General features: G+C 42.9%; 1 protein-coding gene across 2 annotated transcripts in view; it reads right to left on the reverse strand.

Moving 5' to 3' along the window:
• LOC115085370 (kinesin-like protein KIF20A) overlaps nt 1-27,985 on the reverse strand; it is a 128,848-nt gene that overhangs the window by 52,437 nt on the left and 48,426 nt on the right. For both annotated transcript variants that reach the window (XM_029591304.1, XM_029591305.1), the window contains exons 7-9: nt 12,736-12,847; nt 8,936-9,130; nt 8,741-8,852 (exon numbers count right to left, since the gene is read on the reverse strand). In XM_029591304.1, coding sequence (XP_029447164.1) covers nt 8,741-8,852; nt 8,936-9,130; nt 12,736-12,847 — 419 coding nt within the window. The remainder of the gene's footprint in view (nt 1-8,740; nt 8,853-8,935; nt 9,131-12,735; nt 12,848-27,985) is intronic.

Below are 27,985 nucleotides of genomic sequence, written 5' to 3' on the forward strand. Positions count from 1 at the left end.
GCATAAGCTTAATTCTCCATTTTTGGACATGAAATTTTGATCCTGATGTTAAAGTTGTGATTGTTGGATTATGCTATTTTAGGGAACTTGCCGGAACTGGCTTAATTTTGGTAATGATTTGATTTATTATTTCAAGTTCGGTTGCTATGTCGAATGTGTTCTATGTGGGACTTCTATGTTTTCTTCATGTTCTTTTGTTAGTGAGCAAGTGGGGAACTGAGTTTATAATCTACTTTATTTAACAAGGATGTGGCATATTCATTGCACAGTCATTTTCTGAGAATTTTTATATACTTGTTGGAGGGCCCAATAGGCCCAATTCTGGCAAGTTCTCTAAAAATAGTACATAACGTAATCACTCCAACAATCACAACCTTAATCAACTACTCGCTCTCAGAAGGGCTGGTCCCTTGTAGAGCAAAACAAGCTGTGATTTAAACCAATTCTAAAAGATATATCTGGCAGAATTGATGACTGGGACAATTAGAGACCAATAAGCAGGGTTATTGCAATTGGAAAATCACTTAGAAGACAATGATATTCTATGCCCAAACCATATTGACAATAAAAGTCTATCTTTACGGATCAGTTGTCTGGGCCTCCTTACTGACTAAAAAGAGATGGTTACATTATTGGATTCAGAAAAGATCACTCAATGGAAACTTTACGCATCTTTAATGGACCCTGTATCTTGCTACTAATAGATTTAGCACAGCAGCATTCGACACGGTCGACCACTCCTTGCTATGCCATCAAATGAAAAAAAAAAAAAAAATTGGTATAGATGGAAGTGTACTCAAATGGTTCTCCTCCTTCCTAGCTGATAGAACTTTCCAAGCCAAACCAAACTGGGAAGCCACTTATCTGACATTCCCAATTGATACAGGTGCCCTCCCAAGGCTTTGCACTCTTGGCCTCACTGTTCAACATTTATATGCTTCCTCTATGCAAATTACTAGCAGAACTAGGAATCAACTTCTTATACGCCGATGACAGTTCTATATTCCTAAATTGCCAAATAAATTGAAAATACAGTATTGAAGCTCTTAGCTTTTGTTGTATTGCTTTCATGCATGTTATATCAACTTTAACACTAAATACAAAAGAAACCTGAAATTGTGTTGCTAAAGAGAAACCAATCTATGATTAAACTGCCACCACTAGACCTTGTTAATTTTCACATCACAACCTCTGAACAAGTGCGGGATCTAGGAATACAGATTGATGAGCACATCACAATGAACATTCAGAATGCGTCACAAGTGCACAGAACATGGGACCCAGAACAGCCGGAGACAGGATGCCAACTCAGTAGATCAGTTTGAGCCAGCAGGCCACATCTTATGCAGAAGCCCTAACTGGAGGGTAAGATTTATCTGCACAACTTTGGCAGGACGACGACAGAGCAGTGAGGCTTTACATAATAATTGTAGTAATGTTTCTATAGCTGACAGGAAAGTTGGACGCATTCTGAAAATTCATACACAGATGTTCTGTTGATGCTCCAGTGAAGAAATGATTGAAGTTTCTCATAAAAAGGATGCACTGAGCTTTGAAAACATTTGAATTCTTCCCCAAATGCTTAAAATAAAACCAACCCCACAGAAAAGGAGTTTTGGAAGACTAAGATGTAAAAAAATCCTTAAAACTGTTAACAGAAATACTAGGCAAGCCTAAGAATTGAATCTTTAGTATTATCTCCCTCCTTGAAATAAGAAAAAAATCTGTAAGGTATGGTGAACTTGTGATAAACAATAAGATGCTTTTATTAATACTTCATTATACTCCAGATACACTTATGCTCAAAGTAAGATAGTAAATGACAGCAGATAAAAAAAAACCCAAGATGATCCATCTAGTCTGCCTAGCAATTTTTTTTTTTTTTTTAAAGGATAACTACCACTCAGTGCAGGTTACCCCAAAACTTTTAAAGAGTAGTAACTGCTGCTCACACTGGATGTTGAAAATGCATTAAAAAATGTATTCAAAACATCTTTGCTGTCCTGGGAAAAAAATAAATTTTAGTGGGTAACGTCCCTAAATGGATTAGAAATGCTGTATATACAGAGGCTCTTTGGCTCAAGAAAAAGCAAATGGAGAGCTTATCTGTGTCCGGGAAAGTCAGTCCACATCAGTGGGATGTACCAAAGCTACTCCGCAGAAGGGGAGAAAGCTGAAACTCAAGCAGCATTGCCCTAGCAAAGGATGAATTCTCCCACACAGCCAAATCTAACCTATAGTATCTGGCAAATGTATGCAAGGAAGACACGTCACCTTTCTACAGATTGCCGCTGGAGAAAGCAAAAACGCAATTCCACCTAGAAAACTGCCTGTGCCCAGGTCGAATGCACTCTTATCTGCCTTTGAAGAGGTTTCCAGGCATTCATATATGCTGCTGACACCACTTCCTTAATCCACCGAGCCATGAGAGGCTGCCTCCCCTTTCTTCACTCCATAATGGAGAAAACGCAGAGTCATTTTATTAAAGCCATTGGTAACCTCCAGATAACGCAATAAAATGTTGCCGCACATCCAAAGGCTGCAATTTCTTGAATTTCTGACAATCCAAATCTCTAATTAAGGATAGAGATGTGAATCATTTTTTGTGTTTGTGTCGTTCTTCGGCCACCGCTGAAAATGTCGGGTTTTTTTGCGGTTTGGGGATTTTTTCGCGAAACATCGCTTGAGTTAGTGTGCACAAATCCCAAAAACGAATTTTCGTAAAAAAAAAAAAACCACTGGAAAATCCCAATCATTTTTCGGGGTCCCCGAAACATGCTAATTGGTCAATTTTGTTGAAATTTTCCAATTCGGAAAAAACAAATGCACATCTCTAAGGATGGTAGAAAATCAGACCGATTCAAATGGAAATCTGAAACCACCTTCAGAAGAAAGGCAGGTACTGTCCCTAACTAGATCCTATCTGGCATGATAACCAAAAAGGGTTTTTTATATGACAAGACTTGGAACTCCAAAATCTGCCTCACCGAACAAATAGCGACCAGAAACACCATCTTCAGGATCAACCACCTCAAGTAAATACCCCACGGAGATGAAATGTCAGACCCGCCAAAAAAGGAGAACACTAGATTGAAATCCCACAAAGGTACTAGGAAATGCAAGGGGGTGTCTAAGGTGCTTCATACCCCTCAGAAACCTAGACACATCTAAATGCAAGGAGAGGGTTCCTCCCCTGTATGTATCTCCTATAACATGCAGCCACCTGCACCTTAAGCGTGTTAAAGGATAAACCTTTACCCAGACCTTCCTGTAAATTTAGGATCAAAGGAATAAGCGCTGAAGCGTGAAGACAAGAATAATCTCGACACCAATGTTCAAAGACCTGCCAGACCTGGATATAGGCCAAGGAGGAAGATGTATGCACTTGAAAGAGTTTCCACCACTGCACTCAACTATCCCTGGGTTCAACAGTCGAGCCCTCTCAAGGGCCAAACTAATAGGGTCATTCATCAAAATGAATTATGGCGTTAACACATGATATAACAGCATAATGCATGCAATAGTCCCAGTACCATGAATGCTAATTTTTTAATGGGGCGGGATCAGGGAGGGGCATTATCACAACATGCAATAGCATAATTTAAATGCTGGAAATAACTACACCTTTTTTCCTGGCATTAAGCTGTGTGATATGCCTGAAAAGGGTGAAAGATTGCAAATTGCATTTTGGCCATTTCTGGGCTTGGAGATGGAGAGAGGACGTGGAGTAAGGGTGAGAAAGAGCCTCTGGGGAGGCTTTCATAGTAGTCAACTATTCATATCACTATAGGAGGGCCAGCTAATAACTCGAGGTGAGGTTTCGGGGCTAAGCTTGCAGAGTGAGACATACGAACAGCACAGTACACCTCAGTGAAGTTTTGACACCCATTTGGAGTGAGGAAAGTTTCACAAAGATGAGATATGAGATTTCTACAATGTTCTCGTGCCCTAGCTTGATAGTACCCTGTTATCGAGTCCTCGCAGCTAGGGCACGAGAACATTGTAGAAATCTCATCTTTGTGAAACTTTCCTCACTCCAAATGGTGTTAAAGCTTCACTGAGGTGTACTGTGCTGTTCGTATGTCTCACTCTGCAAGCTGGCTCCAAAACCCTAAACCACCAAAACCTCACGTCGAGTTATTAGTTGGCCCTCCTATAGTGATATAAATAGTTGACTACTATGAAGGCCTTATAAAAAGGCTCGCTCTCTCTCTCCCCCCCCCCCCCCCCCCTTAGTAGTAATAGCTTGTCTGGGCAGTTCGCTTTAACGCACCCCACAATACACTACCTATGCAAAGCGCTATGTTATGTTGCTCTGTTAGCGCATGGTGCAGTAATTCTAAAATCATCATAAACATGCCCCTTTTCTTACCGCAGGCATTATCCATGCAAAATTATAGCATTTTGATGAATCTAGGGGCAAGACAAATCCAATCCAGACTGTCATGAAATACAGGATTCTCCCCCCCGAGCAGAGGAAGCTGCCACGGATCCTGCACCAGCAGATGGAGGTGGCCGCATACACAGCCAATCTGGGGCCCACCAGGAGCACCAAGCCTGGATGCCACGCTATCTTCTGTAGTAACAAACTGCTCATGAGCCACAGCAAAAACATATAGCAGCTTTCCCCATGGCCAAGACTGAACCAACATATCCACTCTGAACACTAGAACGTCCTGGGTCCAACTGTAAAAGTGATCCACTTTCACATTCTTGCAGCTTGCCATCAGATCCAGAAAGTGCCAACCCCATCGTTCCACAATGAGTTGAAACATGTCGGGGATCAAATTCCTATTCTCCTGGATCCAACTCATGATGACTGAGATAACTGGCTGCACTTTGTCGGTACCAGATATATGAGAAGTCAATGCTAGCAAATGTTCTGCCCTCGGTAGGAGATCCATTTCTTGAGAGACTTGTCTAGTCCTAGTCCCCCCTTGGATTTATGTAGGCCACTGCTGTTACATTATCCTACATTACTTTCCCCACCTGTCCTAACTTGGACTTGATTTGCAGAAAGTCTAGGCAAATTGCTCGGGGTTCCAGTTGGTTGATGGACCAAGACACCTCTTTGGGAGACCACTGCCCCTGCACCACTAGCTTCTGACTTTGGGTTCCCCAACCCTGTAGACACACATCTGTAGTGACCAGTCAAGAATCTCCAACTCCCTTCCTTTCTCCAGATACTGCATCTGATACTCAGCTCTGGTGGCAAGAATGGCACATTGTACCCCCACGACTGAGGATTCCAGCAGGCCAGAAGGGACCTATGCAGAGGACAAACATGAACATGTATCCAAGGAGCTACCTCTGTCATGACCATTGATCCCAGCATCTGTAGATATGACCATAATGACAGACTGCCAGTCTTAGGGCTCAGACCTGGCCCCCAGATCTTCTGAATGTGGGACTCTAGAATACCTTTCTCCGAGCCGTATCAAACTGGACACCCAGATACTCCAGAACCTGAGAAGGCTGTAGGCTGCTCTTGGCCAAATTCACTACCCATCCTGCAGCAACTGAACCACCCTGCTTGATACCAGCCAGCTCTCTGCATCTGACTTGGCTCAGATTAGCTAGTCTAAATACAGATGAACTAGAATTCCCTCCTTGCACAGAGCCACAGCCACTACCATCACCTGGGTGCCATAACCTAGATGAAAAGCAATGTCTAAAATTGAAAATTGTGCCTAAGACAGTGAATCACAAGTAACACTGATGCTGTTTGCAAATCAGAATGTGTAGGTAAGCCTCCGAGAAGTCTGGAGAAGTCAGAAACTCTCCCCCCTCTGCACCACAATGACAGCCGACCTTAAGGTTTCCATTCAGAAATGGGTAATCCGAAGGGCTCTATTGACCCCTTTTAGAATAGAATAGGATGAAAGGAGCCCTTAATTTTGGGAACCACAAAATAGAATATGGCCTGTTCCTTCCTGATCCTCTGGAATGGGAACAGTGACAAGAAAAAACCATACAAGCATCAGAGGACAGATAAGCTCCAAGCAATATGCATCGTGCACCACCTCCAAGATCCACTGGTCGAGAGTGAAGTGGGACCACCTCCGATAAAATTGAGACAGGCAGTCACCTACCTCCAGAACTGGAGGATGGACCCTCAAAACTTCATTGGGAGTATCAAGGAGCTCCGGAGCCAGAGGCACTGTCTTTACCTGGCTTCTTTGCTCAAAAGGACCAAGACCTTGCAAACAAGTGGCACCTCCAATTACTCGAACCTCTGGAAGAGCAAAAATGCTGGGTGCTCTGAAATCGCCCCTTCGCTGACAGAAACTGGGGAGTAGACTTCCTGTTCTCAGCTAATAGAGGAAACTTGGACTTTCCCCATCGATCTGCCATTTTCTCCAATTCCTCATCAAATAAGCACCCCTTAAAAGGCAACTTGGCAAGATTGGACTTTGAAATAGTATCAGCAGACCAGTTCCTCAGCCAGAGTAGTCTTCGGGCTGCAATCACCAAAGGCACCTCCCAAGCAGATGTACGCGCCAAATCATATCCTGCATCTGCCAAGAACACAGCTCCCGGCTCCAGGTATGGGCCATTCTCACCCAAAGCCTCCTGAGCTAATTGTAAGCTGGCCCTAGCCATCATACAACAGCAAGCTGAGATTTGGATGTTCATGGCCAATGCCTTAAAGGCCTGTTTCAAAAATCGCCTCAATCTTCCCACCCTGGACATCCTTTAAGGATGCACCTCCTTCCACCAAAATGGTGGTACGTTTTGTCACCGCTCAGACCAGGGCATCCACCTTGGGAAATTTGAGTTGCTCCCTAGCTTTAGGATCCATAGGGTACAAACCTGCCAATGAATGACGCCCTTTAAAATTAGCCCCAGGAGAACTCAATTCCAAGATCAATCAATTCTTGAACAGCCATGTGCAGAGTGAAAAATACAGGATGCCTTTCGCAAACTATCACAGGATTCTTCTTTGGATCCTGAGCCACTGCAGGCAAGGCCTCCTCACAACCAAGGGCCTTTAGGGTCTGAAAAATCAAGCTCATATCTTGTCTCTGTGAAATAGCCAAAGCATCATCCTGTGTGGCTCTGCATCTTAGGGACTCTCCCTTTCCTCCAAAAATGCCTCGTCTGACTCCCCCCATCGAGGATCCCGACTCTTCCTAGGAGTCTCCCAAAGGATCCACATCCTCACCACAGTACACCATCCCCTTTTCTGCTTTACCCAGGGGGGGAGGGGAGGGATGCCGCTTCCTTTGACACTTCTGCGATTCTGAGGAGGGAGACCGCTAATATGGGTGCTCCCAAGATTCCACCTTGGAACCTTCCTGCCCTTTACAAAATGCATGCAGGCCTTTAAAAAAAAAAAAAATTCCATCTATGATACAATGGAAAGGATCATTGCCTAGTAGGAAAAGCCCCTTCCAAGCTCACCCCCATGGGAATTGGCAGGAGAGGCGGCAGGAAAGACTCCCATCTCCCCCAGGAGGAGCTATGGCCACGTTTCCCTACTGAGAACTTGGAGTTCCTGAAGTCCCTGCCGGGACAAATTCCCCTGCAGAAACATCCCTTTGAGCCTCCATGCATTTCTGGCAAATGCTTAGTGATCTGCAGCTAATTACCCACACATGACACGCAGAGCACACAAACCTTTTTCCTGCACTGCTCTTCTGACACCATCCCTCCCCTGTGCACACCACAACAGCAGTGCTAAAAGCTCAAAATGGCACCTGCTGCATCACTCTGGCTGGCTCAAAAACTAACACTTCAAGCCTAATTACAACGTGGCCCAATGCAGCCTTATATCCCTGCCCCTCCTCAGTGCGCAATTTCTGCTGCAGTCAATGCAGTTTTTTTTTCTTTTTTAACTTTATTCGCCATGCTGAACACCAGAGAAAAACTGGGGTAGGGAGCAGGCAGTTGAGGAGGAGGAAGAGAGAGGGAAGAAAGACAAATTAACAGAGCTGAGCCCAAGGCTCCCTTACCCTACCACACTCTCCCCTCTGTCAGGAGGGCGGCTAGAGCACCAGCCTTCACCTCACTCCTGTCCTGAGCTATCAGACACTCAACTGAGAGAGGGAGCAAATTTTTATCACAGGTGGTCACAGAATAGCCTGTTGAAGCCTGGCAGGCCAGTCCACAAGCAAGAATGCATGTCCACCACCTGCTGAAGACTGAGAAATACTGACTGGCTGATGTCTGAGACTCGCTATATGAGAGGGACGTCAGAGAGTCATTTTGTCTCCACTTGCTGGTTGGAATGCACAACCCACTGATGTGGATTGGCTTGCCCGGATGAAGAGGAATCCAAGGTTTTAAAATGGATACCTGCCCCCACCAAGGGTCTTCATTCATTTCCCCCCCCCCAAAAAAAAAAAAAACAAAACAAAAAACCAACCTGTCTTACCCCATCTAAATGGGGCAGAGCAATCCTTGGGCACTTCTGCCCTGCTTGTAAAAAATGAGATACCACTGTGGGGCTGGCAGGCAATTTCACAATCAGTATGGATTGTTTCTATCATTGGCAATGGCTACTATAGTAAGCATTTTATATTGAATTAGGGGTAGGCAACTCCAGTCCTTAGGTGCCACAAACAGATCAGGTTTTCAGCATATCCAGAATGAATATGTACGAGATATAGCTGCATACAATGGAGGAAGTGAATAAAGCTCATGCATATTCATTCTGGATATCCTGAAAACCAAACCAGTTTGTGATGCTTGAGGACAGAGTTGCCTACCACTGAATTAAATTAAAAGCAAACTCTACCTTCTGCTGGATTGCTGGTTCATTTTTGTGCATGCCAAACTCCGGTTTTTGTTTCCTATTTTCAAAATTTTGAAAGCTTCTTCAGTGCTATTAACACAGATCCATGTCAAGTCTACCAGAAAAAGAAAGTTCTTTAGAATATCAACTGCTATTTATTAGCACTACATGCATGCTAAAGGAATTCCATATTTTTACCTCTCACATAAGAGTTTCCAACTTGATCGTCACAGATTCTCAATGCTGGACGTTTCTGACTCTTAGATGAAGGCAATGCACTCAAGAGGTCATATACATATTCATTATAGATTTCAAAAAAGGACATCCAAACTGAAAACTGCACTTTCTGGTTCTTGCTCATTTCATTTTCATAGTTTGATGCAAAATCATTTGCTGCAATTAATAAAGTGAAGGAAATTTTTAAAATTAGGAAATGTTAAAAAAAAAAAAAAGTAATATACAACCAGATCCCCCAGTTTCCTGCAGTATATTTTTCAAAATTTGTTGATAAAGCAAGAGGGTAGGCAATCTAAAAAAGCCGTGGCGGCAACACAATGGGTAAGATGCCAAATGTCTGTTTAGAATCTTTATTTTGGAGACTCGCTCATCAAATAAAAGCCCGACTCAGGCCAAGTTTCGCCCACTCAATGGGGCTGCATGCAATATCTCTTGTGTATGTATGATTGTTAAATTCATACCATCAGGTTATCAAAACGTCTGTGAAATGTACAAAACCATGTGATTGAGCATTTAGAGTTAGGCTAGCAAAGTTGGGCCGGTCTCTCTCTAAAGCTGGGTATGGAAGCCTTTAAAAACGCTGCATTCCTCTCCAAATTGTTGTGATTCAAGAATATGTGCACAGAATTTGGCAACTCAGGGCTGCAATCGAGCAGCGTACCGGTCTCCTTGGAGAGGAATGCAGCGTTTTTAAAGGCTTCCATTCCCAGCTTTAGAGAGAGAGACCGGCACAACTTTGCTAGCCTAACTCTAAAGGCTCAAACAATCACATGGTTTTGTACATTTCACAGACTTTTTGATAACCTGATGGTATGAATTTAACAATCATACATACACAAGAGATATTGCATACAGCCCCTGAGGCAGGCTTTTATTTGATGAGAGAGTCTCCAAAATAAAGATTCTAAACAGACATTTGGCATCTTACCCATTGTATTTTTCAAGATTCTATAGCAAAAACTGGCAAACTGTGGCAGATTTTTCAAAATTCAATAGCAATTGTTAATACATTTGCACAAATTTAAATCTGCATATTAAATAATTTCTTTTTACTTTATAAAATTAAAGTTGTTTACTGATTTGCTTGTGGTCTGATTAGTTTCTTCTGGGAGGAAAAGGGAAATTAGTGACCAGTGTTGGGAAGAGAGGAGAGGAGGAGGAGGATAGAGAATGGAGGATAAGAGGGATAGAGAGATTGAGGCACAGAAGGAAGAAGGAAAAGTGATTACAAGGAGAGGAAAGGGAAGGAAGGTGGTGGTGTATCTTGGACCAGGAAAGCAATCCGAGATCAAGAGGGAAAGAGGAATATCCCAAGCCCTTCTCATTTACTTCTTCTCCCCTCAAGCCCACACAATCCCCTCATTCAATTCTCGTCCTGATCCCCTCACTCACCCTTCCATGTGAGCTCAGGTATACGATGACGACCCTGGCCTTGTAACTCCTTTGGCCAAGTCCTCCTCTGCTGATGGAGCCACTCTCACGTGTTCAAAGCATGACACTCTGGCCCTGAGGCAGAAGAGGAAACTGCAGCCCAAGGCGGTACAAGGCCACTGTCCTCCTATTCACAAACAGGAGAGCGAATGAGTGGACTGGGGGAGGGGGGGGGGGGGGGGGGAGAAGAGGATGCTGTTACTGTCACCACCACTGCCGCTTCTCCTGATGGAGCTTGGCCCCTGTTCTCCTACAGAGACTTGGCCAGTCATGTGAGTGACCAATTCCGTGGAAAAGACCAAGTTTTGCAGCTCCTTACAGGACACTGGGGGCCTCCAATTGTGACATTGCCTGACAACTAATTTTCTCAATCCTAGCTGTTGAGATAAGCTGTCATTGGTTCACTGCTGCCTCAAGTTGTGTTCCAAACAGTACAAGTTTTGAAACCAATAATATCAGTGGATCATTTCAGAAGCCAATGAGATCCAATGGGCTTAAAAATTAAAGGAATAAAATTCTCTAACCCAAATCTTCTTAGATACCTTCATACAGTGATTTATTTTCTAGAAAGAAAAGGTGCCGGCACTCACATGCAGAACCAATTCTAAGGGAGGGCACCACAGGAGCCTTACATGCCTTCCCCCTCCTGCCACCAGCTGCAGAGCATATGAAAAGGCAGCACCCCGATTATTATACTGGTCCCTAGAACACCAACACATCTCTTATCTGGAAAAGAGGACAAGCCAGACTGCCACCGATCCCTATAGAAAAGTTGCATGCTAGCAGAATACCTCGCCTCGGTAAAACATGCAGAACAAGGACAGACCCTCACCTCCTACAGAATAAGGAGCCTCAAATTAGAAACTGGAATGCGCAGACAAAATCTGAACTGGAAACCCCAATAAACCGGAGTCTGTATGCAATACAACTCTGGAGAAAGAGGAATATATTTCCTCTAGAACCCTGCTTTTCCCCGACTTAACTGATAAGTAGGGACCTTCATTTTTAGCTTTTATTTTTATTTCCCCTGGGAATTTCAGTGTTTATTATAACCAAACAAAAACAGGAGAAAATTGATGGGGGGAGTCTTATTTTTCCTCCACTGATGTTTTTTGCTGGAATTGCTGGGTATGCAACATTCCTTCACATGCTGTGGTTAGAGAGAGAGTGATTTAATGATATCCTGCTAATGTCTGATGCATATTCATTATGGATATCCTGAAAACCTGACTGGCTATAGGTCCCCTGAGCAGGTTTGGGAAGCCCTAGTCTAAACTGGAGCTCTTTTTCTGGCGGTATATGCTGGTACTAAGTACTGGCATCTTTTTCACTGCATGCTTGGATGTCTTACTGAGCCCCAAATGCTATAAAGGCACAGCCCAGCCCAGCAGTACCTCTCCTCCCCCACTTGCTCCTTCTTGTTCAGGCCAATCAGCGTGACCTGCATAATGCAAGTAATAACACGAGAATAGTAAATGACAAGATCCCTTCACTTGGGAGACACTTTTGCGATGGCATGCAAATTATAAGTTACCGTAATATGGCAACCCTGACTTCAAATACAAGTTATCTTAGGTTGCTTATTATAGTCTCATTACTTCAATACATTAGTCTGAACCCCTTAATCATGCACTCAAAACAAGTTAAACTAGGAGACAAGCCCATCAATATTTGCTCAAGACTTCTGGTTGATTCCCAATCACCAATATACAGAGAAAGAAAGACAGCCTAATCGTAAAATATGCTGTCTGGGAGATGAAGTATGGAATGAGACCAGAGAGGGGCAGGCAGTATTTTGTGACGTACCTTCCAGGACACATCTTAATAAATGTTTGTATAACCATAGCAAAACTAATTAGTCTACAAAGAAGAAATATATTTCAAGAATGAAAAGATCAGTGTCTGCCTTTCCCCTCCCTTCAAAAAAGGATGGACCATAAACATTAGCAATTTAAAAAATGAAGACATGGGGAAGGAATATCCTGTAGTAGCACCTAAAAGCCAGGGTTTTATATTTTTGCAAACCCTATTGCTATACTAGACTTTTCCAAGATTTCCAGCATGACTATTTCTCTTGATAATGTTTGTTGAAGTAAGGAAAATGCTTTCTGAACTGGCACATAAAATATTTCTGCAGTAATGTCAACATGGTGAACAGCGTTAGCAAGAGTAAAGTAGTACTTGAGCGCTTGCAGTGCATGTCTTGCTTATTTCAGGCTGCTGCTGTCCCCTTGTGCATAAACTGTGCAAAGCATCTATTTTCACCCTTTCCAAGTCCCATCACCATGGTGCAAGTTGTGCTCCATCCCAGAAATTGTAGAGCATTTTACCCAGCTCATGAGCAGCCACACGCACTGATGAAACACTGTTAGAACACACCGGGGATGAGCTATCCCCAAGATCACTCTGGTGCAGAGAAGCCTTCAAGTTATGATCCATTTCCTTGAGAAAATAAATATGAATGTCAAGATTTCCAAATTAAAAAAAAAAAAAAAGTAAAGTAGTGATACATTTACATATAAATTGTGCCAATTTTGTTTCCCTGGAAGAAATCTACAAACAGTTACCTTGCCAGCACATTTATTTTGGATGGTAAATGAAAACATGTAACTTTAACCCTTCCTTTCCTATAAAGGATCAATTCGTTTCATATTTCATTTGCAACAAAAAAGCATTTTGTTCTTCAAAAGACTGCCCGGCATTACCTGACCTTAAGCAACACTAATAGTTCCCATGGACTAAAAGCCTCAGCTCTTTGAAAGCACTGTCAGAATAGCGGAAACTACCTTCTAATAAAAGAGAAGAAGACATGCCTAAGTCATACAGACTCTTCTCAGAGAAGAGATTCAACTAAATAATCCTCTCTTCAGAAATTATCTTGGAAGTTAAGCTAATGCTGATTAGCTAGCCAGATAATGAAAAATGAAAAAATACAAACAGAATAAGGACCTGTTATTTTTACTACAGGTGACAAAGGTAAATGGGAAGGGAGTTGAACTTTGTTACATGGCAACCCTTGGAGCTGATAATAATTTAACATTTACTATTTAATGCTAACTACGTAGTAACAGAAACTTATGAAATCTCCTCCCAATTCTTGAGATACAGCACACTACAAGGTTTAAGAATTTGGAATTTAATGCCTTTTTTGTTTTCAGTTTCCATGCAGGAATGCACTAAAACCAAATTTAATAAGAAGCTATATAACTTGGTAAAAAAAAAAACAAAAAAAAAAAAAAAAAACACAAACCTCCTTTTAATATAAAATATAAAAGCTAATAAATAAAAATCAATTTTCCTTGATAGATCTCGACTATGTGCAGCTCTTCCTGCTATGGCCTTAATGGGAAGAATGGCTTTCACCTGAAACCCAATGCCAAAAAAATCTGGGATCATTTAACTAAAACTCAACCCCTTCTTGCAACACTCATCCATGTCTTAAAGAACCTAGTCTCCAAGTCCACAACCTTTCCACACATTCAAAGGTCACAGCAACCATTCTTCTGTCCTATAAGAGATAGTCCAGTTTTCATTGAAAGCTGCTTGCAGGTCAGTTATAAAAAAAATTGAAGTGAAAACTGTGCCAAAGAATCCCAAGTAGTGACAGTTACACATATGCATGGATTTTCTGGTGCTTTGAGATACCTGCATTGTTCTGGTCTTTTAACTAGTGGATGAGAGTCATAATGATTTTATTATATCATAATACAAAACACTCAAAATTTAAATATCCAAAACTGCCTCCATGTCCCCCATTCACTCCACATACACACCCCACCCTCATAAAAACGTTTAAATGATCAATGTGTATATATACAAAATGTCAAGATACAGTTGCAAATTCCACAAGGCAATATGCAAAAATCTTTGGCACTTAGTTCACACTATACAAAATGCAAGATATGCAATTATTTATCACTGCAAATCAAAACAGCAATGCCCACCCGCCCAAAGAATTGCCCTGTAAAAACAAAAAAAAAAAAACGACTTACAATAAATCCACAAAGGTATAATAATGGATTTAAATAAACATATCATGTGTGATATTTTAATACATATATCTCCCATTAACTTTATGTGAAGTTAAATACAAATAGCCTAATGTATGCTAACTGTTGGCATATGCCCCCTTATTCACTGCCAACTTGTCTGTAAATCCTTGCTTATATTGCTTCAGACGGATGGCTAGTTAACTTCTTCGAATTTTCATGTAAGCCCTGGGTTCTCACATTTTTCCATGTATATCCTATCAATTTTTCATGTGGCCCTGATCCTTCTTGATTTACCACAGATCCAAATAAGATCAATGTGGTTTACATATAAAATGCAAAAATACAATTTACCTATATGAAGGATCAGGGCCACATGAAAAATTGATGGGATATGCATGGAATACATGGTGTTGTGCTTAAGGTATAGTTTGTGAGAGTCTGATGTAATTCTACCCATTTACAGTTTACCTTTTAATTAGTGGACCATGATGGGCCTCTCCCCAACTCACATTTGGACCCTTATCAGTACAGTACAGCAGAGCAGACATTATCAAGCCTCTGGATTAAACTAGCTTCTAGGCACTTGACATCTTGAAAAGCATGTAAAAAGTGTATTAAGAAGGTAACTTTTTCCCTACCTCCTAAAACTTTTGGCTGGCATCTACATTTTAAAAATATGTTCCCAGCCTTGCTCTGTAACAATTCTAGAAGGGAGAGTACACACATACTTTACCATTACAACTGCAGGTAAACCTTTGTGTCGATACATTTTTAATGGATGACTTGATTGTTTTACTATTTTGCTCTTAGTTATGTTTATCTTACGTAGTTGTAAATTGTATTTTTGCATTTTATATGTAAACCACATTGATCTTATTTGGATCTGTGGTAAATCAAGAAAAATTTGAGCAGATGAAGTTTTAAAAGCTATGTAGGTTAGGAGTGGGTTGGGAAGGTTAGTAACTAAAATGCTTGGAAAATACAATTGGGATCAATAATTCTTGTACATCAAATACCAGAACATTAAAATGTTTGCACAAAATAGGTGTTCTCCATAGATAGGATAAATCAGTCACATGAGTGAGCAATTTAGACAGACACAGCAAAGCCTCGTCTATTCCGAATATGTACATATATTCCTGAGTAGCCATCACCAATGTTCCCTCAAGGTTTTGAAAGAATGCACAAAAATTATTTTTGTGCAACTTTTTATAAGCAAAGTTCAAACTTGTGGTTCATGAGCCAGTATAATGCAAACAACTGGGATTTCTTGCACGCACTGTTTTGCTGTATGTACGTGCATAGCTTAGAAGGAAGAGGCCACCATCACAAGTTTCTTCAGTCTTATACACAAACTGAAGAACAAACTCTGGAAGGAAGGAAGGCAGGAATATGTGGTGGATTACCCTGCTCTGTTACAAGCAAGCAATTCCATTTCCTCATTTGACAAGTAGGTAGGATGACCAGACACATAAAAGGGAATCCCTAAAAAGATGAAAACTGCCAATGGGTGGGACAACATTTTTCTGGAGCAAAGTCCCTTTTCAAGTTTTTTTTGTTTTGTTTTAATTTATTCAGGAGTCAATATCCAAATAAAATGTAAATGCATGTACAGAGTCTTGAGACAGCCTTGCAAATCTCAACAGAAGCTGATCTCAGATGGGCATCCGACAATCATGGCTCCATTATGAGTCTTGACATGCCCATTCATGTCAAGACTCAATGATCCAGTTAGATATAAGAGGAAAAGAAATTTGCTATCCAATAAGGAGACTACATTTGGCTACAGCATTTGCAGGCTTGTTTGGGTTAAAAGAAAAAGTTGGGTGGACTTTAAGGACTTGCATCCTCTTCTAATCTGAAGTTTATTCCCTGCTTTCTAGTCCAGAGAACCACCCAATGCTGTTTACAATATGCAATACATAATCAAATACCTCAATCAAAATATAAATTATAACTCCTGGTTCAGCAACAAGTTCCAACCCACTCACACTGTAGAAACTCACTGTTGTCATAATCTAAAATATCAATACTCTTCCCCCAGTACAACCAACCATTCATAAAACCCAGCACCCAAATGCCCCACAAACCATTCTGCTTGGAAGGTAAGGGCTTTCTTGCAGTCTAAACTATAAGGCATCATTGAGGGCATGGAACCCAAGGAAAATTGTTGGTAGAATTGTAACATATGATGCCATACTGTGATAAGCCCAACATACTGTTTCCAACAGTGGCCAATCCAGAAAGCAGAGTTGCTTACCTGTAACAGGTGTTCTCACAGGACAGCAGGATGTTAGTCCTCACATATGGGTGACATCAGGATGGAGCCCAATCACGGAACACTTTTGTCAAAGTTTCTAGAACTTTGACTGGCACCACTGAGCATGCCACCAACCCTGAAACCAGCAGGGGTCCCCCTTCAGTCTTGTGTATAGTAAAAAGTATGTGCGAAAAATAAAATAAACCGCAAGCGAACCCAACTCCGTGGGGTGGCGGGCAGGTTTCATGAGGACTAACATCCTGCTGTCCTGTGAACACCTGTTACAGGTAAGCAATTCTGCTTTCTCACAGTACAAGCAGGATGGTAGTCCTCACATTTGGGTGAATAATGAGCTAAGGATGCCCGAGCAATGTACCAAAAGCACCCAAAGACATGCAACAGGCACAACAGGGGTGGTTTTGGTTAATAGGCAGCCTGAAATTCCCAGCAGGTGTTGGAAGGAAGTTGGATGTTAAGCTGAGAATAAATTGCACAGAACAGACTGGCCAAAGATAGAATCTTGTCTGCCAGCCTCGTCCAGGCAATAATAAACTGCAAAGGTATGGAGAGAACTCCATGTAGCAGCTCTGCAGATGTCAGCAAGTGGTACAGAACGAAGGTGTGCTACCGACATTGCCATTGCCCTAATGGAGTGCGCTTTAACACGTCCCTGGAATGGAAGGTCTGCTTGTTGGTAGCAGAAACAAATACAGTCCTCCAGCAGGAGGATAGCGTCTGCTTGCTCACCAGGAGTCCCAGTTTTATTTTATCAAAGGAGACAAATAGCTGGGTAGACTTCCTAAGGCCTGCAGTGCGCTCCAAATAAAAAGCTGGAGCACACTTGCAGTCCAAGGAGTGCAGAGCCTGCTCACCTGGATATGAGTGGGGCTTAGGAAAAAGTAGGCAAAACTATGGACTGATTTAAATGGAACTCAGACTACTTTTGGTAAAAATTTTGGATTGGTGCGCAGGTCCACTCGATCATGAAGACATTTTGTGTAAGTTAGGTATGTTACCAGCACCTGTAGCTCACTGATCCTGCAAGCAGAGGTGTGAGCTAGAAGGAAAAGCACTTTCCAAGTGAGATGACGTAACTCGCAGGAGTGCAGAGGGTCAAATGGAGGCTTTATAAACTGTGCTAAAACTACATTGAGGTCCCAAGTAGGGGCTGGGGGACAGAGAGGGGGCTTGAGGTGTAACAAGCCCTTCATAAAGCGTACTACTAAGGGTTGTGTTGAAATTGAGGCATCACCTGTATCCTTATGGAAGGTGGCTACCGCACTGACATGAACCCTAATGGACGAAGTTTGTAGACCAGACTCCTAGAGGTGCCAGAAATATAGTCTAGAAATTGCATTGCTGGGCAGGTAAAATGATAATGCCTTTAATGTGCACCAAGAAGAAAACCTTTTCCATTTAGAATAAGACTTCCTAGTAGAAGGCTTTCGTGAAGCTACAAGGGACTTGGGATACAGAGTCCGAAAGATTGAGATGTTGCAAGATCAGCCTTTCAACATCCAGGCTGGTCAGTGACAGGGCCTGGAGGTTCAGATGTCACAGCTGTCCGGTGTTCTGAGAGATCAGGGATGATCGGCGCCCAGGCAAATTTATGGACAGACAGAGGTCACGAAGGATGGGAAACCACACTTGGTGCGGCCAGTACGGGGCTATGAGAATCATGAGGCCCTTGTCCTGGCATAGCTTCATGAGAGTCTTGCTGATGAGTGGAAGTGGGGGGGGGGGGGGGGGGGGGGGGGGGGGGGTAAGGATACAGGAGACGTTTTGCCCAAGATAGGGGCAAAGGCGTTTCTTGGTGGAGTTCTGTGACTGATGTAGGGAGCACAAGTTCTCCACTTTGTGGTTGTGAATCGATGCAAAGAGATCTATACTCTGATACTCCCACTTCTGAAATATGTTCTCTGCCACCGTGGGGTTCAGGGACCACTTGTGGGGATAAAATGTGCGACTGAGTTTGTCAGCGAGAACATTGTCCACGCCCGCCAGGTAGGTTACTCTCAGTAGTATGGAATGAGAGAGAGCTGAAGCCCAGATTTGCGCTACTTCCTGACACAGCAGGTAGGAGCCAGTTCCACCTTGCTTGTTGATATACCACATGGCCACTTGATTGACTGAAAGGATTGTCTTGTTGGATAGACAATCCTTGAAGGTTAGAAGGACATATCTGATTGCCCTGAGCTCCAGAAAATGTATCTGATGTTGTGATTCTGCTGCAGACCAGGTACCCTGAGTTTGCAGGTTGTTGGCATGTGCTCCCCAACCCAGAATGGAAGCATCTTGTCAGAATTATTTGGTGTTCTGGAGCCTGAAACTGTAGGCTTGTGAGCAGGTTGGAATTTTGCATCGACCAAGCCAGTGAGAGACGAAGCTGTCTGGTGATATGGACAACATTGGACATTGGATAGTGGGCCTGAGACCACTGGAATTTTAACATCCACTGTATAACTCATGGCAAGTCAAGCCATTGGTGTTACATGTACTGAAGACACCATGTGACCCAGTAGAATGAGAACATGACTAGCAGTAGTGGTTCGGCGGGTCTGCATAGTATTTGCAAGTTTGGCAAGTGTATGAGCGCGGACCCTGGGAAGGAAAGCTTTTGCTTGGATTGTGTCTAGATCTGCCTCGATGAAGGAGAGAACTTGGGACGGAGACAGATTGGACTTTTGGTAATTGATTAGAAATCCCAAGGACAGTAGTAGCCACAAGGTGAGATGGAGAGATTATAGAACCACCTCCACAGATGGGGCCCTCAGCAACCAATTGTCTAAATAAGGAGAGACGTGAGTGCCCAGTCGTCGCAAGTATGCGGCTACTACTGCCAGACATTTTGTGAAGACACGAGGGGCTGACACCAAGCCGAACAGGAGCACTTTGTATTGAAAGTGATTGTTCCCCACGAGGAATCTAAGGAATTTTCTATGAGACTGAGTTATTGCTATGTGCATATACATGTCTTGGAGATCTAGAGAGCAAAGCTAATCTCCCTGTTGGAGCAGAGGCAGTAGAGAGCCCAAGGTTATCATCCTGAACTTTTCCTTTCGTAAATACTTGTTCAAGGCCCGAAGATCTAATATCGGACGAATGCCCCCGGACGTTTTTGGTATTAAGAAGTACTGGGAGTAGAAGCCTTTTCCCCTTTGTGGAGAAGGAACTTGTTATATGGCATTGGCTTGAAGAAGGGATCTTATTTCCTCCTCTAGAAGTGGAGAGTGGTCAGTAACTCCACGTCAGATGAGGCGGGGAGTCTGACTGAATGGACAGAAAGTTGAGATGGTAACCTTGAGATATTACAGATAGGACCCACTGATCTGTGGTGACTGTGTGCCAGATGTTGAAGTGGCAGAGATGGCCGTCCACTGGTAATTGCAGCAGTGGTGGAGGTGGACATTTGCTCTATTGGGCAGTCAAAAACCGGAAGGAAGGACTAGGCTGTGGAGGAGGCTGTGTCTGAGGCCTAGGCTGGCAAGGTTGAGACTTCTGATATGGTCTAGGCGGGCGAGACAGAATCTGAGGTGGGGTAGTATCTGCGTGCCTAATGGTGGTTCATTTAGCCTCCTTTCAGAATGGGCGTTTAGAAGAGGTGGAGAACTCCATGTGCCCAGCCGAGAGTTGCCGTAGCATCTCGTTATGGTCTTTAAGTTCAGCAACAGTCTCCTGAATTTTCTCACTGAAGAGGTTATCTCCTGTATAGGGGAGGTCCGCTAACCTCTCCTGAACCTCTGAACGCAGATCCAAAGACATAAGCCAGGCCCACCTCCTAGCACTTATGCCAGCTACTGACACTCTGGTGGCTGTGTCAAAGATGTCATAAGCGGAGCGCACCTCATGTTTACCAGCATCTAGACCTCTCTTAAGAATGACTGAGCTGGTCCTGGAACTGGTCAGGAAGAGTATCAGAAACTGGAGCTATTTGAACAGGTTCCTGTTGTATTGCGAGATGTAGAGTTGGTAAGCTGCAATATGGGAGATTAACATGGCTCCATGGAAGACCCTACACCCAAAAGCATTGAGGAATCTCTGTTCCTTCCCTGGAGGTGTGGATGAATGAGGTCTTGGCCTTCTAGCCTTTTTCTGGGCAGACTCGACCACCACTGAATGGTGGGAAAGTTGAGCCTTCTGGAATCCAGGTGCTGCTTGGACCAAATACATAGCATCAATCTTACGATTTACCAGGGGGACTGTTCCTGGATGCTCCCAATTGCATTGAAGGAGGTCAAGGAGGACCTCATGGACACTGCCTCCTTCGGTGCATCGACAAACTGAAGGACTTCTAACATTTTATGTCTGAGTCTTCTTCAGTCTGGAGAGTGAATGGTCTAGACAGACGTTTCCTCGATGAAACTTATAAAAAGAGAGGTCCTCTGGCAGAGACTTTCTTCTCTCTTCAGGAGGGGAAGACTGATGGAATATCACCCGTGTCTTGGGAATCCAAAGAGTCATCAGATCAAGGATGATAGTGCTGATCCCCAGCACCCAATGGTTCTCCAGAGGGCAAAAATGGACCTCCTCTGGCCGGAGGAGGTTGGGGCACTGAAGACACTGGTGGCTGCACTGGTAGCACCGGTGTCGGCATCAGTAGAGGTCTATGGGGCATCGGTGGCAAAAGCAGTCCTGAAGGACTATGACATCGGTGGCAACACTCCAGAAGGACCTGGCATCATGTCCAGCATTGGCGATTCCCCCTCATCTGAGAGGGGAATGGGCAAAGGACCTGGAGGTAACAGCGTTTTCCCTCGGTGCCAAAGGCGAAGCACCGATAAGAGCATCGATCCTGTCCAGTAACTGTGCAAGCATCGGTGGCATTGGATCCGACATCAGAATCGGAGCTGGTATCAGTGCCAATGGAATCAGGTGTCCATGGAGAGCTTGCACCACCGCCTCCTGAAAAATCCGGTTCAGTTCCTCACGGAACACTGGCATTAAGACCAGGTCCGGAGTGGGATGCTAGATGGGCACCGCCAGAACAACCACCGGTATAGGTGGAGCATCGGTCTGTGCCTCCACCGAAGGTGAGGGACACCTTTGTGAACCCGGCACTGAGGAGATTTGGGGCTCCTCGGCACTGGCCTTCCTTCTCTGTGGCTCATTGGAAGTGGAGGCCACCGGTGCACTCAGATAAGTTGGTACGGTTTTGTGATGCCGATGGCTATGCTTTTCCCTATGGTCGTCCTTACTGGTGTCCGGCGCCGAAGCCAAAGTCCTCGATGCGGATCGAGAGTCATTGGTATCTGACCGGTGACGGGACTTGACTGGCGACTGTCGATGACTTTGAAGCTTTAGATAAAGAAACCTGTTTGGAATGGAACAATAGCCATCTTTTCCAAATGAGCCAGACACCCTTTACGGGTCATTTGGGCACAGTTGGTACACGAATCTACATCATGGGTAGAGCCCAAGCACAACACACAAACCTGGTGAGAGTCTGTGATGGGCATCGTCCTCAGACAGTCTGGGCACCTACGAAAACCCATTGCCATTGTTGTTGTCGAAAATTTAGGCCGTGGCGCGGTTGGTGACCTCCGGGCCTAAAAGTTGGAACAGCCGGTAACAGACTGAAAAGGTAGTAAAAAACGTATTGAACGGACACAGGTAGCGACGGTATATAAGGGGGGACCCCAGCCGGGGTGAAATCTTGAAACTTTTTCCTGAAGAATATTTTCCTGTCAGGAAACCGTGGACGAGTTCCTAACTCCGCGTGACAAAAGCTGCGTGGGAAAAAAAAAAAAAAAGAGAGAGACTGAAAGGTGACCCCCTGCTGGATGCAGGGTTGGTGGCATGCTCAATGGTGCCAGTCAAAGTTCTAGAAACTTTGACAAAAGCGTTCCATGATTGGGCTCCATCCTGATGTCACCCATATGTGAGGACTATCATTCTGCTTGTCCTGTGAAAATACATGTACCTGGCAAGTACCCAAGCTTTAAATAAATCCCATGCTACTAATGCCAGTAATAAGCAGTGGCTATTCCCTAACAAATAAATTCTGAAAGGTGTGCACTTGCGTCCATAAATGCGTGTACCAGGTACACAAGCAAAAATATGCTCAATTATATATTGCGCGTGCAAGTACACATGTACGTGTTAGAGTTTTACGCTCGTACTCACAAATGAGTAGAACGAGTGAGGATGGTTTTGGAGGGGCGGTGTTATAAGGTCCTATAGACCCTTGTGCCCTAGGCAGACCAATGTAACACCACCCCTCCAAAACCCATCCTGAGTTGAAAAAGCCCCCCTTATAGTGAGATAGTGTCAGAATGGCCCTTAAAAAAAAAAGGCTCTCTCTCTCTACTGGTCCTGATTAGGCACAAGTCAAAAGTTATTTGTGTAAATGGTACGCATTGCCATGGTCAGCCTTGCAAAATTAAGGGGTTACGTGCATATGCCTTGGCCCCGCCCCTTTTCTGCCTCATTTTTAAAGTGCACACGAGTATATACACACACAAACTTCCCAGCTTCTTAAAGTTTGCATTGCTTGTGTGTGGCCCACATACGCATGTATAGGGCTGTTTTTGCATGAGCAACACTTAAAATCTACCTATAAGTCAACTTGATTGATAGTTTATGAACTTCTCTCCAGGAACTTGTCCCAATACTTTTTTTAAACCCAGCAACACTTACTGCCTTTACCACATCCTCTGGCAACAAATTTGAGTTTAACTGTGCATTAAGTGAAAAAATTCTGATTTGTTTTAAAATGTGCTACTTGCCAACTTCATGGAGTGCCCCCTAGTCCTTGTATTATCTGAAAGAGTAAACAGATTCACATTTACCTGTTTTAGTCCTCTGATTTTGTAGACCCCCATCATATCCACCCCCCCCAGCCACTTGTCTCCAAATTGAAAAGACCTAATCTCTTTAGCCTTTCCTTGAAGGGGAGCCATTCCATCCCCTGTATCATTTGGTTGGCCTTCTCTGGATCTTTTCTAGATCAGCTATATCTTTTTTTGAGATGTGGTGACCAGAATAGCATACAGTACTCAAAGATGCAGTCTCACCATGGAGCAATACAGAGGCATTATGACATTCTCAGTTTCATTCACCATTCTTTTCCTAATAATTCCTATAATTGTTTGCTTTTTTTTTTTTTTTTTACACTGCTGCAGCACACTGAGCTAATGATCTCAACGTATTGTTCACTACCTAGATCTTTTCCCTGGGTGATAACTCCTAATATGGAACCTAACATCGTGTAAGTACAGTGTGAGTTATTTTTTTCTATGTGCATCACTTTGCACTTATCCATATTAAATTTCTTCTGCCACTTGGATACCTAGCCTTGCAAGGTCCTCCTCCAATCAATCATAATTTGCTTGTCATTTAACAATTTTGTGTTATCTGCAAATTTGATCACCTCACTTATCCCCCTTTCCAGATCATTTATAAATGAATTAAAAGCACCAAGGCACTCCATTGTTTACCCTTCTCCACTGAGAAAAGTGACCATTTAATCCTACTCTTACCAATCTTTTAATCAGTTTGCAATCTACGAAAGGACATTGCCTATCCCATCCAATGACTTTTTAACTTTAAGATTCTCTCATGGGGATTTTTGTTAAACACCTTCTGAAAATCCAAATACACTACCCTCTACTGGCTTAACCTTATCCACATTTATTAACCCCTTCAAAAAAATGTAGATTTGAGAGGCAAGACTTTCCTTGAATAAATCCATGCTGTGTCCTATTAAACCATGTCTACCTACATGTTCTGGGATTTTGTTCTTTAGAATGGTTTCCATGATTTTTCCTGGTGCTAAAGTCAGGCTCACCCTGATCATCCTTTGAGCCCTTTTTAAATATTGGGGTTACCTTTGCCACCTTCCAGTCCTCAGGTACAATGGAAGATTTTAATGATAGGTTACCAATTATTAGTAATAGATCCGAAATTTCATCGAGTTCTTTCAGAACCCTGGGGTATATATCATCTGCTCTGGGCGATTTGCTATTCTTCAGTTTGTCAATCTGGCCTACATTTTCCAGGTTCACAGTGATTTGGTTCACTTCATCTGAATCATCACCCTTGAAAATTTGTTACTGGAACAGGTGTCCCCAACATCCTCTATAAATACCAAAGCAGAGAATTCATTTAGTCTTGTGGCAAAGGACTTGTCTTCCCTAGGTGCCCCTTTAACCCCTTGATCATCTATCAGTCCAACCGAATCCCTCACAGGCTTCCTGCTTCAGATATATTTATAAAAGGTTTTATGAGTCTGTCACTATGACCAGCTTCTTTTCAAATTCTGAGCCTGTCTTATCAATGTTTTACATTTAATTTGCCAATGCTTATGCTTTTTCCCCCAATTTTTGAAGGAAATTCTTTTAGCTAGGATAACCTCACTTTGTCTTAACCATGCCAACACTCGTTTGGCCTTCCTTCCACCTCTCTTAATACATCTGGACTATGCTTTTAAATGTAAACAATGTCCATGATTGACAAACTCTTTGCTGCTGTACCTTTTAGTTTTTTTCTAATTTTCCTCATTTTATCAAAAAGTCTCCCATTTGAAAGTTGTGCTAGAACTGTAGATTTACTTATTTAATGCTTTTATATACTGTTTGTAAACCAGACTAAGAGATAAAACATGATTTCTTTTATAAATATTTTGGTTAATCAAGTAAAATACATATCAGCAAAATTAAAATGCTCTAATATAATACAATGAGATACAAAATAAAAGCAATAATATAATGGACAAAATAGGGAACATTCAAGCAATTAAAATAAAATTACAATAAAAAAATAGGTCAGGAGTCTCGAGAACATGTCAATGCTGCTAATTCAGATGTTATCTGCCTTTTAAAGAGCCAGGTTTTTAATGATTTCTTGAAAACTAAGATTTTTTGTGCGTCTTGAGTTCACATGCAGGCCAAAGTACAGTATGCTCCGGAGCGCACTCTTAACCTGCCCTTGGACACGTGTTTTCCCTTACCCCTTTATTCAGTAAGGGGCGGAAAACGTGCGTCCAACCCGCAGCACCTAGTAGTGTCCTCAACATGCAAATGCATGTTGATGGCCCTATTAGGTATGCCCGCACGATACAGAAAGTAAAATGTGCAGCCAAGCCCCAAATTTTACTTTAAGAAATTAGCGCCTACCCAAAAAGTAGGCGCTAGTTTCTGCCGGCACCAGGAAAGTGCACAGAAAAGCAGTAAACTCTGCTTTTCTGTGCACCCTCCAACATAATATCATGGCGATATTAAGTCTGAGGTCCCGAAGGGTAAAAAAATAAAAAATAAAAAATTTTAAAAATGGGCCGGCGGCTGTCAGGCCGAAAACCAGACGCTCAATTTTGCCAGCATCCAGTTCCGAGCCCGTGGCTGTCAGCGGGCTCAAGAACAGACACCGGCAAAATTGAGCGTCGGCTGTCAAACCCGCTGACAGCCGCCGCTCCGGGTCAAAAGGAGGCGCTAGGGACGCGCTAGTGTCCCTAGCGCCTCCTTTTGCCCGTTTCTACCACACCACCTAATTTAAATACAGAATCGCGCGCACAGGCATTCGTCCGCTCTCCTGCGGACTTTACTGAATCGGCCAGATAATTGGTTCCACTTATTGTCCCCCTTCCAGTCATTAAGTCAAATTTGATCATGTTACGATCACTATCACCATGTGGCTCACCCACCATTACCTCTTGCATGAAATCCTATATTCCACTGAGAATTAAATCCAAAATGGCTCCCTCTCATTGGTTCCTGAACCAATTGTTCCATGAGCCAGTTATTTATTCTATCCAGGAATGTTTTTATTTATTTATAGATTAACAAAGCAAATGTATGAAAAGCAAATTAACAGATATATGCCAGAAACAATTCCAAGGACAAAACAAAAGCATTAGGAAATAGTAATACATAACACTAACTCCAGTCCTTAAATATGGTTCCAATTCTAATGCTATCAAATAAAATTAACAAAAAGAAAAAAACAGAGGAAAAAGCAGCATGAACATGCTCAAGATATCAAATCATTCATTTAGGACATGCATAAACAAAACTTATTCTATTACAGATGATTCTCATAAGAACATAAGAAATTGCCATGCTGGGTCAGACCAAGGGTCCATCAAGCCCAGCATCCTGTTTCCAACAGAGGCCAAACCAGGCCACAAGAACCTGGCAATTACCCAAACACCAAGAAGATCCCATGCCACTGATGCAATTAATAGCAGTGCTATTCCCTAAGTAAACTTGATTAATAGCCATTAATGGACTTCTCTTCCAAGAACTTATCCAAACCTTTCTTGAACCCAGCTACACTAACTGCTCCAACCACATCCTCTGGCAACAAATTCCAGAGCTTTATTGTGTGTTGCGTGAAAAAGAATTTTCTCCGATTAGTCTTAAATGTGCTAGTCCTTCTATTATTCAAAAGTGTAAATAACAGTCACATCTACTCGTTCAAGACCTCTCATGATCTTAAAGACCTCTATCATATCCCCCCTCAGCTGTCTCCTCTCCAAGCTGAACAGCCCTAACTTCTTCAGCCTTTCCCCATAGGGGAGCCATTCCATCCTCTTTATCATTTTGGTTGCCCTTCTCTATACCTTCTCCATCACAACTATATCTATACCCCGTATGAGGGGGTGTGTTTGTGTATTAGAGGGAGCATGTGTGTGAGAGAGGGCGGGACAATGGGAGCCTGTGTGAGGGGCAGTACTGAGAACGGGGTCAAACTCTGGGACTGGCAATAGAGTGGAAGGGGGTTGAGCGGAGAGATGGCAGATGGAGAGTTGGGGCCTGAGAGGGCAAAGTGGCCAGAGGAATAGGGAGAGCGAGTGGAAGGGACACACTTACAGTGAATTTCTAGCGAAATTCAGATCACCATTGGCTGAAAGGCAATAAACTGAGGAGGGTCAAAGAAAACACATACTTGACAGATCAAATTTTAACAATGTACTTGACATGCATATCTGTGAAAAAAATGTCTCCAAGTTGTAATACTGCCAGATGCATCAACAAAAAAATTGTTTATGATGCTTTTGAGTAGGCCTGGATACATCGGGAAACATTCTTACATTACAATTCAAGAAGGAAACCATCCAGTAACTTTACCTCTTTAGCATGTCAATATTGGGGTAATTGAAGTCTCAGATTACTGGCTGCCAAATTTGTCAGCTTCCTTAATTTCTTTTAGCATTTCATTGTCTGATCATTTTGGTTGGGTAGAAGTTAGTATATACCTATCACTATACTCTTCCCCAACCCACATGGGATTTCTAACCATAAACATTCTACTGTACATTTAGTCTCCTTTAAGATCTTTATGTTCAGGATGGCATAGAGTCCAACAGGATAAAGTGCCATCCCTCTCCCAACC

The sequence above is a fragment of the Rhinatrema bivittatum genome, chromosome 2 (assembly GCF_901001135.1).
Source record: "Rhinatrema bivittatum chromosome 2, aRhiBiv1.1, whole genome shotgun sequence".
Lineage (NCBI taxonomy): Eukaryota > Metazoa > Chordata > Amphibia > Gymnophiona > Rhinatrematidae > Rhinatrema > Rhinatrema bivittatum.